The sequence below is a fragment of the Capsicum annuum genome, chromosome 12 (genome assembly GCF_002878395.1).
Source record: "Capsicum annuum cultivar UCD-10X-F1 chromosome 12, UCD10Xv1.1, whole genome shotgun sequence".
In the NCBI taxonomy this organism is placed as follows: Eukaryota; Viridiplantae; Streptophyta; class Magnoliopsida; order Solanales; family Solanaceae; genus Capsicum; species Capsicum annuum.
This window is the reverse complement of record NC_061122.1, coordinates 28606548-28625221: the sequence shown is the minus strand read 5'-3', so window position 1 is coordinate 28625221 and position 18674 is coordinate 28606548. Positions and strand designations below refer to the sequence as shown.

The following is an 18674-nucleotide window of genomic DNA, read 5'->3' as shown; positions in this document are numbered from 1 at the left end:
ATGTACTTCAAATTCTAAAACATTAGAATGATTTAAAATCTTAAGAATAACAACATAGGGTATAAACCCATACTTAAATTTCGTAAGAAAACATGTAAAACCATATATTTTTGTAATTAAAACAACTTTGGGTACAAGGACGAAAGGAGTGTCCTTGTTCAAACCCCACATACCTTAGATTATGAATTTAGATGAACAAGCTTGCTTGAGACTCATTTTTGTACTCTTGAGTGAGGGTTCTTGAAGATTTTGACTTGGGAACCTTGAATCTTAAATTAATTTGCAACAACTATGGTGAAATCTTGGAGAAGAAATTGTGTCTTGCTCTTGAGGATTAATCTTGAGAGAAAAACCCTACTTTTTTATGCTTTGGATGAATCTGAAGTTCTATGCTTCGTTTTGATATATCTAGGTATTGCTGAATGGGATCTGCGATGGTACGTTGCTAGCTCGACGGTCCATCGGCCTGAACTTCGTACTTGGACCAGAATAGGTACTTTCTGCCTTAATTACGACGGCTTGGGCGACAGTCAGTCGCTAGCTCGACGGTCTATTGGCCTGACCGTCGCACTTGGACTAGTGAAAGAGTTTATTACCTCAGTTGTGATGGTCGGAGTAACGGTCCATCGCTAGCTCGATGATTCATCGGCCTGCCCATCTCTCCTAGGCAGTTCAGATAGTTCTCTATAAAATATCCATATCTTTCTACTCTGACATCAGATTTTGGCAAAGTGGGTATCATTGGAAAGTTAGCTCAATTTCTCACACGATAAAAAGTCAAAATTAGGGAAATTCTACATGGTTTAAAAATTACTCACTCAGTAAGTCATCCCTTAATCTTTTGGAGACTAAATTAAGCTTAAAGAAAGTTTGGGATATTCAGTGTCCTCGTGATCAATGCCCAAAATCAATATTTTACTGATATAGGTATGCTCGTTCCTTAATTGGATGAATTATATTCTCCTTAATATGAAGAAATGGTGGTCTTATACTATTGGTGACTTCATCCTAATCTTAGTTCTTGCGGCAAATATGGATTGGGGTCCCGCCGGTTGGATATGGACCGAACTCATATAGCCTGTAGATTACTTAATATCAATGTAAAATACATAGTTCAGAACTAAGTTTTTAAATGGTTATGTCTTTATTTTTTGTATACTTTGCCCCATATTTTTCTATTATGAATGATGTTATGAATTTTATGACTTGATTTATAAAAATAATTTGTCCCTTTTTCAAGGTTGCATACCAGTACTGATCATACTGACCGTCTTTAGATGCTAATCTTTTCATGATGCTTGTTCTGAAGTATTTCTCTATGATTCTGCTCAGCATAAGGATTCATTCGGGACAACAACTAGAATGTGGTGAGCCATCCATCTTTTAGAAGGCATATGGTTTCATTATCATAGACATTGATTATTTTATGTTTATGGTATCGTTGGGGCCATGTTCCATCTTAAAATTTTTTATTCTTAATGTTAGAGTTTTTGTAGTCTCGTGTAGACAAATGTTTTTATGTTGTATTTCAAGACTTATTTTTTACAATTCTTGTTTAAGTTTATCCTCATATTATATGGGCATATTTCCATAATTTATTGATGACTATACTTATGTGAAATACGAAGGGGTCTTCTAGGACCTTTATTGATCTGGGATACCTGTTACGTCCAGGGTCTAGGTTCGGATCATAACAAACTTGGTATCAGATCACAATTCAAGGTCCTCGGATGTCTACAAAGTCGTGTCAAGTAGAATCCTTTTTATGGGTGTATAGCGCGCCACACTTATTGTTGGGTTCAAAATCGAGAGGGCGTCATGCAGAAGCTTATAATTGCAAACCACCGTGATGATAATTCAGACGACAAAGGAAAAACATTCTAAAAAATATATTATTGATATGATTTGGTCAAGTGACCTACATATTAAAAACTAATTTCAAAAAGTATAAAAACTATTAGGAGACAATATCCCCCTAAACAATACTCATAAACGACTACATTGTGAATGTTATTGTGTTATGGTATGAGAAGAAGATCTATTTATAGATGTCTAAAATGTTTCATCCAAGAAAGAGGTTATCCAAATATGAAAAAGTTTTATTATTTTTCTTTTAATAAAAGTAAAGATATTTATGGTTTTACTTTTATTTACCTTCTAAGAAAAGTAAAACTTAAATTTGGTAAGAAAATCAAGGCAACAATCCTAACAAATCTCCTTTTTTGGCTTGATTTTCTTCACTTGATCCGTTTTCTTCACATCTTTCATTTTTGTTCTCCACATAGTCTTCATCACTGCTGTTTGGCATGATTAAAAATAGAGCTTTTGGGTTAAAAATATATGAGACCTTTAGGGTTAAAAAAATATATGAGCCCTTTGCAAGGTTAAAAGTGAACTTTATTTTCAAATATGTAATAGTAGAAATATTGAAAATATGATTGACAATTGTCTCCAAATGTAGTTTTATTTTGATAAAATATCTTCACTATCATCAAATTGATTGAAACTTTAATCTCAACATGTCCTTAATCTGAACCATTGAACCATAGTCTTACCACTTTTGGGTTCGAAATCGAGAGGGCGTCATGCGGAAACTATTAGTTGAAAACCATTGTGGTGATAATTTAGTAGACACATAAAATAATACTAAAAATATATATTATTGATATGGTTTGGTCAAACGACCTACATATTAAAAAAAACTATATTGAAAAACTTAAAACCTATTAGGAGAAAATCTCCCTCTAAACAAAATTCTTTAAACGACTATATTGTGAATGCTACTGTGTTATGGTATGAGAAGAGGAGTCTTCTGTTTATAGAGTTTCAAAACCTTTCTCTTAAAAAAGAGGTTAGTTAAATATGAAAAAGTTTTATATTCTTCTTTTAGGAAAAGTAAAAGTAATTATGGTATTACTTTTATTTTTCTTTCAAGAAAAGTAAAACTTAAATTTGGTAAGAAAATCAGGGTAAAACCCCTAACAAATCTCTCTTTTTTTGGGCTTGATTTTCTTGTCATAATTTGATCCACCTTTTTCGCATGCATGATCTTCGTTCTTTACATATCTTCATCACTCCTGCTTGACATGGTTAAAAATAAAATGTAAAATATTGTGATTAAAAGTGGGTTAAAGATAAATACTTTATTTTTGTTTTTAAAGATGCAACAACAGGAATGTTGAAATATGCTTAAAACTTCTTCTTCACATGAAGTTGGATGAAAAATCCCCATTATCATCAAATTGATTAGAACTTCCTTGAATTTGTCTTCAACCTCGTTTCACCAAGCCATTGAGCCTTTGAACTGTAGTCTCTGATACCACTTGTTGGGTTCAAAATCGATAAGGCGTCATGCAGAAGCTTATAGTTGCAAACCACCAAAGTGATAATTCAAATGACAAAGAAAAAACATACTAAAAATAAATTATTGATATGATTTGGTCAAGCGACCTACATATTGAAAACTAATATTAAAAAACATAAAAACTATTAGGAGACAATCTCTCCCTAAACATGACTCATAAACGACTACATTGTGGATACTATTGTGTGGGAAGAGGATCTTATATTTATAGATGTCCAAAACCTTTCCTCCAAGAAAGAGGTTAGCCAAATATAAAAAAGTTTTACACTTTCAGAAAAGTAAAAGTATTTATGGTTTTACTTTTATTTTCCTTCTAAGAAAAGTAAAACTTGAATTTGATAAGAAAATTAGCGTAAAAATCCTAACACTTATAAGAGAGAGGCTACAAATATTTAGAAACGTTTCTCCTTCTTCATAGTTTAATTCATGCTAGAAAGTCTAGTTCTAATAAAACTCTTCTAACTCTTTGTTTTTTCCACGTTTAAGATCATGCTTCCAAAATGGAATAACAACTAAAGGACTTCAGCTGGAACCTTAATTAATGTTAGGACAAATGCTAAAGAGGTTTGGCCTACTCATGGGGATGCATATTCAAAATGGAACTCGTACCTCTGGTCCAACTACTCCTACTAGGAATCCACCAGCCCTGACTAGTCCTTCTCAATCTCCTAGGACCAGTATCACCCGTACTCAATCCCTAAGGGTGAGATTTCTTATGTTGAGTTTAGACAGGCCATCCGTATGTTTGCACAGATTGTATCATCTCAATCTGATCGATCAAAAAATTTAAATTCTGTTGTTGGTTCATCAGATGTTACTCGAGTTGGTTAATTTATATGACTGAACCCATCGATTTTCATGGGATCCAAAGTTGAGGAATATCCTCAAAATTTTATTGATTAAATGGAGAATATTTTTAAAGTTATGAATGTCAGTGATACTGAGGGAGTTGAATTCGTAGTGTATTAATTGAAAGGGGTAGCTTACCAGTGGTATGATGAGTGAAAAAAATTAGAGGTGAGGATATTGATTTGGTTGTTTGGGAAGATTTTGCTGATATTTTTCTTGATTATTTCTTTTCTCAAGAGTTGAGGAAAGCTAAGACTAGGAATTTGTGAACCTGAAATAGGAAAATATAAGTGTTAAGGAGTATTCTCTGATTTATTGAGGTTTCGCCGCTTGGGTATGGATCGAACTCATATAGCTCATAAATTACTTATTGTCGGTGTAAACTACATAGTCCAGAATTAAGTTTTTTATGATTTCCATCCCTTTTCCTATATTTTCTCTATTATGAATGATGTTATGAATTTTATGACTTGCTTTATAAAAATATTTTATCCCTTTTCCAGGGTCGCATACCAGTACTTATTGTACTGAACGTTCTCGAATGCTACATCTTTTTATGATGTTGGTTTCTAAGTATTTCTCAGTGGTTTTGCTTAGTATTGGGATTCATTCGGGACAACAACTAACAAGTGGTAATCCATCCCTCTTTCGAAAGGTATATGATTTCATTCGCATAGACTTCGATTATTTTGTTTTTATGGTATAGCCAGGGTCATATTCTGGCTTAGAATTTTTCATTCTTAGTGTTATAGGCTTCATAGACTGGTATAGAAAAAAAATTATACCATTTTTCAATACCTATTTTTAAAATTTTTATCAAGTTGATCCTCGTATTATATGGGCCTATTTCCACACTTTATTTATGACTATACATAAGATGAAATGCTCAGGGGTCTTTTCGGGCCTTCATTGGTTTGAAATGCCCGTTACATCTAGGGCCTGGATTCGGATCCTGACAATTTCATAGTCATTCTACTCAATGTGTATTAGGAGGTTGAATTGAATTGTACTTAGTGCTTTGAATTATGATCAATCGACGATGCTTCTAAGTACAAATATATTTGTACTCACAATTGTTGCCTTAGTGTAGGTACTGATAGGGTGGTCTTTGAATTTTGATTCTGTGATTGAGTGATGATTACTTCCTAGGAAACTAATGTCCGGTTGTTGATTCTAGTTATCTCTAAATTTTCCTCTATCCTAGTCTTATGCCTTACTATGCAATTTAGACATTTTGAATGTTGTTTTACAGGTACACATGAATCTGTATATGACAACAACAACTTCAACATAAGTTCAAGTATAAAACAAGAACATTTATGAAGATATGTAACACCCTCAACATAAGATCAAAAAGACCTTTCAAAGAAGTGTGTTTTTTCAGAAAATTAGATGAAACAGAAAAAAGCCAAGTCCCCCTACTTCACACAGTGTCCTTAAGGAAATAATTCCTCTCAAGTACCCGAGGTTGCAGAATTTTTCTCCCAGGATAAAATGGCTTAATAATCCGACTGTAGTGGTACCTCAAATGACCGGATTCTCTTCGAAATCACTCAATTGTAAGATGATCACATAGAGTATTTTAGAAGACAAGAAATGTTTTCAAGTGTAGAAAAATTCATACAAAACCTGTGAAAAAGTGCAGGTTTATACATCCATTAAGTACCCCTTCCGAAAGGTGGCAATGGTTCACCAAAAAGGTAGCAAAGGTTCACTGAAAAGGTGTATCCTTTCTGAAAAGTCATGTATGTCCATTCGAAAGAGTGTGAGTTTTCCAAACAGCCACAGCCATCCAAACAGTCATACCTTTTCTCAAAATTGTATGTCTTTTACTCAAAGAGTTGTGTCCCTTCCAAGCAACTTTTCATTTTTCATTCACACCAATTGAACCCAACAATCCCACATATGAATTGAGAATGACTACTCTTTGTAAAACTTTACGGACAAGTATGTGATCATCAAGAAAAGACCGATTGCATCAGGATAAGTGGGTTTCTCTTTAAACTTTTTGTAGTGAACATACATTGAATGCACTCGGTCAATAGGTAGATTTTATATCTTTGAATTGTCGAGCTTTAATGTACACCTAGAAAACACATATCACACAACCATCCTTTTACCATTTATGGTTCTTACAGTTTTGTTCTTTTCAACCATGAACATGTCTCGATCTCATGAGAGCTTAGAGAATAGGACTTTACTAACACTCTCCTTGAAGTGGCTTCCACTTCACCCTTACATAGGTGATTTCTAAATGTTTAATCCTATAAATTAAATTATTTGGTCAAATATGCCAAATTTAGATAATCATTAAAAGACTTCACTCCATAAGTCATATCCTTGTTTACTAAATATTGTCTACATCCTGAGAATGGGTTGAGTATATTGACAATGTTGAACCTATTAGACACAACTTTGTTTGATCTCCTTGAACCTAGCTCTTGGGATCTCCAGTCTGCTGGGTAGAGTTACCGCCATACTGACTTCTCCTAGGCCGTAAATCCATTCCCTTTGGTGTTCTTTCAACTCCTTCTCTAGATAGGCCTTTTGTAAGTAGATCCGACATATTATCCTTTGACTTCACATAGTCAACAGTAATAATTCCACTAGAGAGAAGTTCTCTAACGATATTATGTCTCCGTCTTATGTGAACGAGATTTACTGTTGCACATCATGCTCCCTACCTTAAATATTACAGCTTGACTATCACAGTGTATACATACTGGTGCCAATGGTTTGGGCCAATAAGGAATATTTTTCAAGAAATTCCAGAGCCATTCTGCTTCTTCACCATCTTTATCTAATGCTATAAATTCTGATTCAATTGTAGAGCGAGCAATACATGTCTGTTTGGACGATTTCTAAGAGACTTCTCCTCCACCTATAGTAAATACATGTCCACTCTTGGATTTTACTTTATTCAATCCGGTGATCCAATTTGCATCACTATATCCTTCAAGTACCGCGGGATATTTATTATAATGCAAAGCATAGTCTTGAGTGTATTTAAGATACCCCAAAACTCTTTTCATTGCCATTCAATGAGTTTTATTGGGATTACTCATGTATCAACTTAACATACTAATAGCACATACTATGTCTGGTCATGTATAGTTTATGATATACATTAAATATCCCAACACTCTTGCGTATTCCAATTGTGAAGTGCGAAGCTCGTGTCCAATAGAGTCTTGGCAATACCAAATTCTAAATACTTGAATTTATCAAGTACATTTTCGATGTAATGATACTGTGACAATGCCAACCCTTGTGGAGTTCTATGGATTCTTATTCCTAAGATCACATCTGCAACTCCAAGGTCTTTCATATCAAACTTGCTCTCGAGCATTCATTTTGTAGCATTTATGTTAGAAATATCTCTATTGATGATCAACATATCATCTACATACAAACAAACAATGACTTGGTGATTTGGAGTGTCTTTAATGTAAACACATTTATCACATTAATTTATCTTGAACTCGTTTTCCAACATGGTTTGGTCAAACTTTGCATGCTATTATTTAGGCGCTTGTTTTAGTCCATAAAGTAACTTAACAAGTTTACACACCTTATTTTTCTTTCCTGAAACCACAAAACCCTCAGGCTATTCCATGTAAATTTCTTCCTCCAATTCTTTATTTAGGAATGTTGTTTTCACATCTATTTGATGGATTTCAAGACCATATATTGCCGCCAAGCTAATTAACATCCGAATTAATGTTATCCTCATTGCAGGCAAGTATGTATCAAAGTAATCAAGGCCTTCTTTCTGTTTGAATCCTTTTACTATAAGTCTTGCCTTGTCTTTGTCAATAGTTCCATCTGATTTCATTTTCCTTTTGAAATCTATTTAGAACCTAAAGGTTTATTTTCTAGAGGAAGATCAACCAACTCCCACGTATGGTTGATTAAGCTTGAATCAATCTCACTATTGACTGTCTCTTTTGAAAAGAATGAGTCTGAAGATGCCATCGCTTCTTTAAATATTTTAGGCTCATTTTCTAAAAGAAATATTACAAAATTTGATCCAAACGAAGTTGACGTTTTTTGACGTGTATTGCGTCTTGGATTCTCATCATTATGTACATCCTTACTTGGTTTATCTCGAGGTCGTTTTGACCCCTACTAGACTATTCATGTCTATTTTTATACAGATAAATGTTTTCAAAGAATTCATCATTGTCTGATTCAATTACCGTATTTTCATTGATATCCGAATGTTCAGATTTATGAACCAAAAATCGACATGCTTTACTACTTTTTGCATATCCTATGAACACGCAGTCCACCATCTTAGATCCAATCTTTACCTTTTTACTCATGGGAACTTGGATCTTCGCAAGACACCCCCACACTTTGAAATATTTCAAGTTGAGTTTTCTTTCTTTCCATTTTTCATATGGTATTGATTGTGTCTTACTATGGGGCACTCTATTGAGTATTCGGTTATCTGTAAGGATAGCTTCCCCCAATAAATTTTATGGTAAACCTGAACTTATAAGTAAGGCATTCATCATTTCCTTCAAGGTTTGGTTTTTTTCTTTCCGCAATTTCATTAGATTGAGGTGAATGCGGGGTCATAGTTTGATGGACAATTCCGTTCTCTACACACATTCCCGCAAAGAGAGATTCATATTCTCCGCCCCTGTCACTTCTTATAGTTTTGATCTTTATCTCTAACTGATTTTTAACTTCTATTTTATATTACCTAAATGCATCTATTGCTCCATCCTTACTGTTTAGCAAATAGACATAACAATATCTAGTGCAATCATCAATAAAAGTTATAAAATACTTTTTTTCACCACGAGACAATGTTGACTTCATATCATAAATGTCAGTGTGTATTAAGTCTAAGTGATTGGAATTTCTTTCAATGGACTTATACGGATGCTTAGCATACATTCATTCCACACACATTTGATATTTTGATTTATTGCACTCAAAGTTTGGCAAAACTTCTAAGTTAATCAGTTTTTGCAATGTTTTGTAATTGACATGTCCTAATTTTTCATGCCACAAATCATTAGACTCAAGTTAGTAAGACGAAACTGAACTTTTATTGATTTTAATATTCATTACATTCATTTTGAATAGGCCATCAGTGAGGTAGCCTTTTCCTACGTACACTTCTCCTTTACTAAGTACAATTTTTCCAGAAATAAATACACATTTGAATCCATTTTTGTCAAGAAGTAATAAAGAAATCAAGTTCTTTCTTAACTCCAGTACATACAGGACATTGTTCAAAGTCAACACTTTGTCTGATGTCATTTTCAGGCAGAATTTTCCTATTCCTTTAACTTTTGTAGTTGCGGAGTAGTGTGACGCTTCAGAGGCCTTTCAAAAGTCCATTGAACCCTACAAATTAGTCCAATCACTATTGAATCTTTTTAAAATGCCACCAAACCTTGATCCGTTTACCAAAATTGACACATAAATATATGCAACACCATCATTAAACTGTAACAGGATATCGACACCACTTATAAGGTCCCTCAGCCTTATCAGTTCAGACTTATCAAACTTAATTGTAAAATGTAAATGTCTTATTTGAATAATCAATGCCTAATCGATAAAAAACAACATTCATAAAATTAGTATACTCTATATGTGTTTTCATAATAACATAATCAGTAATGCATACCTCTCACATATGAAGTGGTTCCATCTACAAGAAATTTATTCCTCCAATTCCATCTTTACTCTAGCCTTTTGTGTTGGTCGGGCAAAAGTTGATCAAGTTTCACTTTCTTATATCTAAAAACAGGAGAAAAATAATTGATATCAAATAACAGAAGGGCAAAAAAAACATTACAATTGATGTCTGAATAATTTTTAAAAAGGGTAACACAAAATTGAATAAATGCAACACATTACAACAACTGTTCCAACAGATGACCCATCTGTTGCAATAGATTTCCCATTTTGTTCAATAGATAAGCAATCTGTTGTAATAGGCTACATATTTGTTGCAATATATGGCCGACATATTACAATATTATAACACCCCGAGAGTACACCTGGATGCCTCACGGTGCTTACGGTCACAAGTGACCACAAACTAACCAATGAGCTAGTACCTATTGTGAGCACTAAATAATAACAATAAAATAATATATGCAAAATATCTGAATACGCCATAAGGTTTTAAGTGCTAAAATATTTCTGAATCATAAATCTGGAAACAACTGAGGAAAACAATTGTCTGAAACTGATAAGATAATGAAAAACTGACTGATTGGCTGAAGTGTCTGAAAGCCTCTAAAACTAACTGAATAAGATTTGATGGGACAGGCCCCAACTAACTCCAACTAACTACTGGACTGAAAGCATGAAAATAAATATAGTCTGTCATTGAAATATGAAGACTCACCACGACTGTTGTTGCTGATGTGCGGGGATGTCTAAGTGCGGTCGGGAACCTGAGCATATGAACCTATGATACGAGACATCATAGCATAAGAAATAAGTATGCGGTCAGTATTTTGAATGTGTTGGTATGCTAAATAGGGTTAGGCTGATATGCATGGGCTCATGTACATAAATAATTATTGACTGAATAATATGAGATAACTGAATAACTGATATGAATATTGTAAAATCTGAGAATGCATGACCAAGCATATAACATAATTTTGAAAATAGTCTATAAACTAAAATACTGAAATCTGGTAACTAAATAACTAATAACTGTATGCTATGGTCAATGCAAGCCTGAACTAAAGTATATTGAATACTGAACTGAGACTGTGGGAGATATTATCTAATCGACATTCCCCAATATGATCAAACTGGGGTCCAATCTGTGACCCCAATTGGAAGGGTGTCAGTACCATGCCACGGGTACTAACACATGGTTGTGTGGATCCACTAAAGTGTTGTACTAAAAGACTAAGCGGTACTCTCAACTGACAGGTACCCTTATGAGATCAACCCTCAACTGCCAGGTTAACATCTCAACCTATACTGGCTACGTAGTTATGGAATATAGGGACTGCTACTAAAGATCACACCCTCAACTAGCAGGTGAGCCCCTATCCCTGGGTTCGCTCGGTGCTAAATCCTACTCCCAACTTAACTGACTCTAATCACTGGACTAAACTGAGCTTACTAACATTATGCACTGACTGAACTGATAATACTCTAATAGGTTTAAAACTCTTCTGAAAGTACTTAAACTAAGTAAAAAGCTAAGTTTTTGGGTATTCATAACCCCCAGGATTCGATATCAATGATATCAAGATCATACTAACACTTTAAGGACATGATGTGTAAGCATTTATTCAAAACTCATTCTTTGAGACATTTCATCCAACACTTGCAATGCATGGCTTAAACATGGGAATAGTTTTATTTTAAAAGCAACTAGTAGCAGTATGATTTTGATAATAATTCCCCAAAATAAGGCTTAAATCAGTGAACAACACCATTCAAAACATGTAGGGTTTAATAACAACAACCATTTCATGGAAACATGATATAGAATCAAAATTTATGGGGATTCATAGTTAAAATCACAATAGCTTGTATAATTCATAACTTTGAATTTGGAATTAGGTTCTTATACTCCGTGGGTGAAAAAGGGTCCATGGATGAACATTTAACATACCTTAGAGATTTAAATCTTGAAAGAGAAATGATTGTTATTGAACGTTCTTGGATTGGGAATTATAGTTTCTTGAATTTCTTGAAGAAGGGCCTGAATCTTGTTCTTGATAGATGATCTTGAGAGGAAACCCTAATTTCTCCTTGTTCTTGAGAGTGGAGAGGATTATAAGTGAGGAGAAACTGATATTTTATCAGTTAATAGGGTTTAATGTGTGATTTAAGTCATGGGGGTGGGGTTTGAGGTGAGGAAAATACCAAAATACCCCTAAAGAAACCAAAGAAAATTGCAAAAATCTTTAGTTAACGACCAAGGTTGATGGCTCGTCACCTAAGTCATCACTTTTAGGCTTAAATTCCACCCTTTCTGTCCTAGGATGACAACTAGAGCTGATGGTCATCACTTAGTTGTCGGCTCATCAACCTAGTTGTCACCTAAGTGATGGCTTATCAACGTAGTCGTCACTTAGTTGACAGGCAGATACTTTTGAGAGTGGAGAGGATTATAAGTGAGGAGAAACTGATATTTTATCAGTTAATAGGGTTTAATGTGTGATTTAAGTCATGGGGGTGGGGTTTGAGGTGAGGAAAATACCAAAATACCCCTAAAGAAACCAAAGAAAATTGCAAAAATCTTTAGTTAACGACCAAGGTTGATGGCTCGTCACCTAAGTCATCACTTTTAGGCTTAAATTCCACCCTTTCTGTCCTAGGATGACAACTAGAGCTGATGGTCATCACTTAGTTGTCGGCTCATCAACCTAGTTGTCACCTAAGTGATGGCTTATCAACGTAGTCGTCACTTAGTTGACAGGCAGATACTTTAAAGTAAAATGAGCATAACTTTCTACTCTAATATAGTATTAAGGTGAAACTAGTTGCATTGGAAAGAGAACTCAAAGATATTTCTTTTGATATATAGTAGTATACCTGAATAGATATATGCTAAGAGATACACTTATTTAAAGCTGACCCTTGCTAGAGAATTTATCAAAACTCTACCGATAGAAAAGTCCTCAACTCGTCTTTGAGTGAGGAGGATATTATGACCTTGATCAATACATAAAGATATCACCACATCATATATTTGATAATCACACATGTATATACATGGAATAATTAGGTTTAAGTTTATACACATAGGAATAACAATTTAAATTCTAGCCCAAAAATGTGGGGTGTTACAAATATATGGGTCATCTGTTCGAATAAATCAAACCAGCCTTACTAGTGGTTTGATTTGTTCCAATAGTTGGGGAATCTGTTGCAACACCACCAACAACAACATCAACAAAAATAATCAGCAATAAAGAAATGACACCATATGTTCCAACACCATCAACAACACCAACGCCACACGTTCCAACAACAATAACCCCACCAACAACATCAAGAACAAAGAAACACACAAAAGAGATATAAAAAAAATGATACTGCCAACAAGGCATTTTAAGTTCTCCCAACAGATGACTTTTTTTGCATATTTTAATAAAAATAATGGTTCGTTCATTCAAGACTTAAAAGTCCCTTTCCTTTAATTTTTTTCAATAAGGATATGTGTAATGGGTAAATAAATAAAAACAACAGATATAAATAACTAATTTAAATAACATGTAAAGAAGAAAATGAGAAGAAAAGAGCAATGGTGAATCATATCTGTAATATCGAAAGTAAGGGAATCAAAACACCAATTTTAATCAAGAAAAGATATAGCTTGGTTGAGATCCGAAAGGATCCTCATGTAAAAGAGTAGAGAAAAGAGAGAGAGGAAAGAAGACAGTTATGATTACCCTAAAAAGTAGAGAAAGAAAAAGAAGACAGATGAACTAATTTATGGCTGAAGGAAAGATAATTCTAGAGATGGGTTTAAATATTCATTAATAACTTTGAGGGGCACGAGGGACGGGTGACACTGAAAAGACAAGATATGACAACTCAAGGAGGAGATTTTTGAGTTATCCAAGAAATATTTTTTACTGCCTTAGTATTTTATCTTTTTTATTTCGGACATAAAATTGCTTTAAAATAAAAAAAAAGATCTTAAAATAGAAAAGTCATCTGTTACAATAGATGTAAATATCTGTTTGAAAATTTCCAATAGCTTAGTCATCTTTCGCAACAGATTGAAATGTCTATTTGATAATTTACAATAGATAAGTAATCTATTGCAACAAATTTCTTTATCTGTTTGAAAATTTTCAATAGATAAATCATCTGTTGTGATAGGTTTTTTATCTGTTTGATATTTTCCAATAGATAAGTCATCTGTTGCAACAGGTTAAACTTCTGTTTTAATATAATTTCAATTGAGTTCATAGGTTTAACTTCATGGCTAAATTGATTTTGCTAGAACTGGGGATGAGTTCATAGGGTCAACTATAATTTCAATTATGTTGTTGCAATTACATGGTATTGGTATTGCATTTCTCCTGACTTGAGTCATCAACTGATCAATTTAAGTTGAAGCAATTCATATCAAGACATTATTTGAAATACCTAAATTGATTTTGATAGAACTAGGGATGAGTTGATAGGGTCAACTACAATTTCAGTTAAGTCATTGCAATTGTATGATATTGGTATTACGTTCCTCCTGACCTGAGTCGTCAATCGATCAATTTGAGTTGAAATAATTCATATTAAGCTATTTCTTAAAATACCTAAATTGATTTTACTAGAACTAGGGATGAGTTCATAGGGTCAACTATAATTTCAATTAAGTCATTGCAATTGCATGATGTTGGTATTGTGTTCCTCTTGGCCTTAGTCGTCAATCGATCAATCTTAGTTGAAATGATTATTACCAATCCATTGTTTGAAATACCTAAATTAATTTTTTCTAGAACTAGGGATGGGTTCATAGGATCAACTACAATTTTAATTGAGTCATTGCAATTGCATGATGTTGGTATTACGTTCCTCCTGACTTGAGTCATCAATCGATAATTCTAGTTAAAACGATTCATATCAAAACATTATTTGAAATGCCTAATTTGATTTTTCTAGAACTAGGGATGAGTTCATAGGGTTAACTATAATTTTAATTGAGTCGTTTCAACTACATAATATTGGTATTGCGTTCCTCCTAACCTGAGTCATCAATCAATCAACTTTAGTTGAAATGATTCATATCAAGCCATTGTTTGAAATACCTAAACTAATTTTGCTAGAACTAGGAATGAGTTCATAGGGTCAACTATAATTTTAATTGAGTCGTTGTAATTGCATAATGTTGGTATTACGTTCTTCCTAACCTGAGTCATCAATCGATCAATCTTAGTTGAAACAATTCATATCAAGCCATTGTTTAAGCTAATATTAATTCATCAGTGTTCTAATTGAACTTAATACAATTTATTATGATGAAACGGTTAAAATTTATCTCTTTTAAAAATTAATTAAGATCAATTCAGACCAAATTAACATTTTCAAAACTTGTCATTCTTTTCCAAAATATAAATCAACCCATACAAATTATCCATTCATGGGGAAAACGTTTCATCATTGTAAATCTCGATTTCTTGCTCTTTTCATTTTCTCTTAACAATACAAACAACAACTACTCAACATATTGCTCAGCTCTTTATAACAGATTGATTTTTATCCCATTTTACACCACGTAGTTGTTATTTTGGACTTTATTTTTGCTTGTATCTGTTGTTTTCTCTGTCTTCACAGGTAACAAAGTTTGAAAAAGAGTTCTACATTTGTTCTTTCTTATAAAAATTAGGGTTTTTTAGTTAATGATGAAAAAGAACACTTTTAGTTGTATTATTTTTTAGAATGGGTTAACAATTTAGAGTTTTAATGCTAAAAATGTAGAAAGAACCTGAGAAAATTCTAGTTTTTATCGTAGTGTTTCATCGATTATCGTGGCATTATTGGATGGTATTAGTTGTCTTATTGGTGGTGTTGGTGGTCTTGTTGGTGGTATTGGTGGTGTTGGTGGTGGTGGTGGTGGTATTGGTAGTTGTGTTAGTGGTCTTGGTGTTGGTATTGGTGGTAGCGTTGGTATTGATCGTGTTAGCAGTTGTCTTGGTGGTGGTGGCGGTGCTCTTGGTTGTTGTGTTGGTGGTGTTGGTATTGGTGTTGGTAGTGGTGGTTGTATTGGTAGTCTTGGTGTTGGTGTTGGTGGCATTGGTGGTGGTATTGGTATTAATTGTGTTGGTGATCTTGGTGGTGGTGGTGGTGTTCTTGGTGGTTGTGTTGGTGGTTATGGTATTGGTGGTGGTGATGGTGGCGGCGTTGGTGGTCCATCTATCACAACAGGAGGACCATCTATTGGGAGATATTAACATAGGTCTTCAAACAGATTCCCCATCTGTTGCAACAAATGTTTCAGTTATTGGCATAAGACAAACCAGTAGCCAGACTATTTTGATCTCATCCATCAGGTTGTTCACCTGTTGTAACAAATTATGCATCTAATCGTAACATATGATTCATTTGTTCCAACTGATGGGTTATCGGTTGGAATATTCTTTTGTAATGTGGCGTATGAAAATTTATTGAAATTTGTCTTAAATTTTTTTAAAAATTAAGGAGATATCAATTGTAATGTATTTTTTATTTTTCTATTGTTTGTAGTTAAAAGATGTCTCCCAAAATAAAAGAAATTGAAAGTATATAAACTTCTCACCACCTAACAAAGAAGGCTAGAGTACAGATGGATTCGGAAGAACTTCCTGAACAATATCAGTCAAGGAAAAGTAAAGCTGGGGAAACTTCTAAAAACAATGTTGAGGGAGGTAAAAAAGGGTATGTAGAGGCTGGTGAGGAAAATAAAAGTGGGGAGGAAGAAGAAGAAGAAGATAAACAAGAAGAGGAGAAAGTACAAAGTGAGAAAGATGATTATGATCGACATGAGGATAATACATCCATGGATCGTGCCTACTGAGCAGGAGTTGGGAATGACTTCTTTTATTACTCTAGGTCTTATTTATACAATACCAGACCCAAAGGTAGAGTTAGTACAAAAGGAATTGGTTGGATCAACAGCCATAATAAGAGCAGCTAGGCAATGTCAGCCTAATGTTGAAGTTCTCCATGACCAACCTATTGCAACAAATCTGTGTGTTGCTTCTGGGGGTATTGCTGGTAAAGTTGTTGATGTTGGTGGCAGCCATGTTGTTGTTGCTGCCAGTCGTGATGATGAACATGTTGATGCTTAAGAAAAAATAAATATGTTTGAAATCACCCTTTACACTGGTCCCTCTCACCCTTAAATCGGTCCCTCTAACCCTTACAGTGGTCCCTCTCACCCCTCTTCACCCTCATGTTCTCATTGCAAATACAACGAGTGCATGGACAAACAGAATAAACTCTTCTAAAGAGTAGAGGCTATCGCTAAAGTTGTCGAGGAATTAAAATACATGAGAGATGTCATACCATCCAAGAAAGTTAGTGCATCATACACTCATACAGTGGTGGTTAGGAAGAAAAAAGGAGCAATTAGACATATACTCTCAATTATGTAACCAAAAAAAATTGCACCTCCATCCTCTCCAAAAGATATTGAAGTTCAGGGACCATTGAAGAGGGTGAACATATACGTGAATCTTGACACTAAATAGAAGGTTGATCTGAGAAAGACCATGAATTCCAAGCAACGTGCAAAAGAAATCACCATGCATACCTTTTCCTCCCAAGACTTCAAGAATATAACAGATATGCATCAGTGGCGCGTGGACAAGGTAAAATTACTTTTACTAACCTAGCCTTCTAATCTACTCCATGAAGAAGATGATAGATATGGATCATCTGTTGCAACAGCTGAGTATTCTGGTGCAACTGGTGATGGTTCTGTTGCAACAGATTACCCATCTATTGCATAAGTTGCATTAGATGGCTAATCTGTTAATAGATTCAGAGAACCCTGTGCAACAGATGGACTATCCATTGCGTCTTTCCATTTTATTTTCTTTTATAAAATTACTAACCTATTTAAAAATTATGTTCTTACATCACAGTATGTTGATGAAATTCTCTGTCTCATGGGGGCAGCCAATTAGCATACCCGAAAGCTTATGATGCTGCCGATAGGATAATGGACCTCAACTTCTAGAACAATTTTCAGGATAAGTACGTTGACCTCATTAAGCTAGCATCAACACCCGGTGGCCTGGGATTTGATTCGTTGGTTTCTAGGTTCGAATGGGATGAAGATATGATTAATTATGTTACAGAGAAGAGGCCATATCCACACAGCAAGTACTGGACCAAAGCAAAGAGGATTCTTGTAGTCATGAACGTGGAGAAACACATATTCTGACTGTTGAGATACTGCTCAAGGAGGGAATGATGAAGGTTTAAGACTACAACTTATCTGTCTTTGACGAGGCAGATTTTTTTACCAAGATGCAACCATTGTTGGCATTGTTCACCAACTTGTTGAGGCAGAGTGGACTGACGAATTATTTGCCAGCGAAACTGTTGAAGAAAATATGGGATTTCCAAGGTCGAAACAAGTACAAGGACCTTCCAAAACATGAAACCGATGTTGCATGTGGGTCGTACGCTCATGCAATCATCGAATGTTTGCTAATCAGCACAAAAATGACCAACCCAATGACCTTTCAATGTGACAACACTGTGGCAAGAATGCTAGAGGTTTAGGCTTATGGGGTACTAACTAAATACTTGGAGCCTATGTATAAAAAAATGATATATAAATACAAACACCATGACAATTTTTATTTCATGACAAATTTTTATATTTGATGAAAATTGAATTTTTTTAATGCAATAGATTATCTTTCAGTTGTAACTGATAGTCTATCTTTTCTAACAAATAGTTTATTTGTTACAACATATGTCTAAATCTGTTTGATAATTTAACAGATATATCGTT

The 18674-nt window shown here is 34.2% G+C and overlaps 1 protein-coding gene across 1 annotated transcript; it reads left to right on the top strand.

The window, feature by feature from the left end:
* Positions 1 to 291: 291 nt before the first annotated feature.
* On the top strand, positions 292 to 16995 carry LOC124889580 (glycine-rich cell wall structural protein-like). The gene is made up of 3 exons (XM_047401539.1): positions 292 to 437; positions 15831 to 16060; positions 16928 to 16995. The coding sequence occupies exons 1-3, from the start codon at positions 292 to 294 to the stop codon at positions 16993 to 16995; spliced, it is 444 nt and encodes a 147-aa protein (XP_047257495.1).
* Positions 16996 to 18674: the final 1679 nt, after the last annotated feature.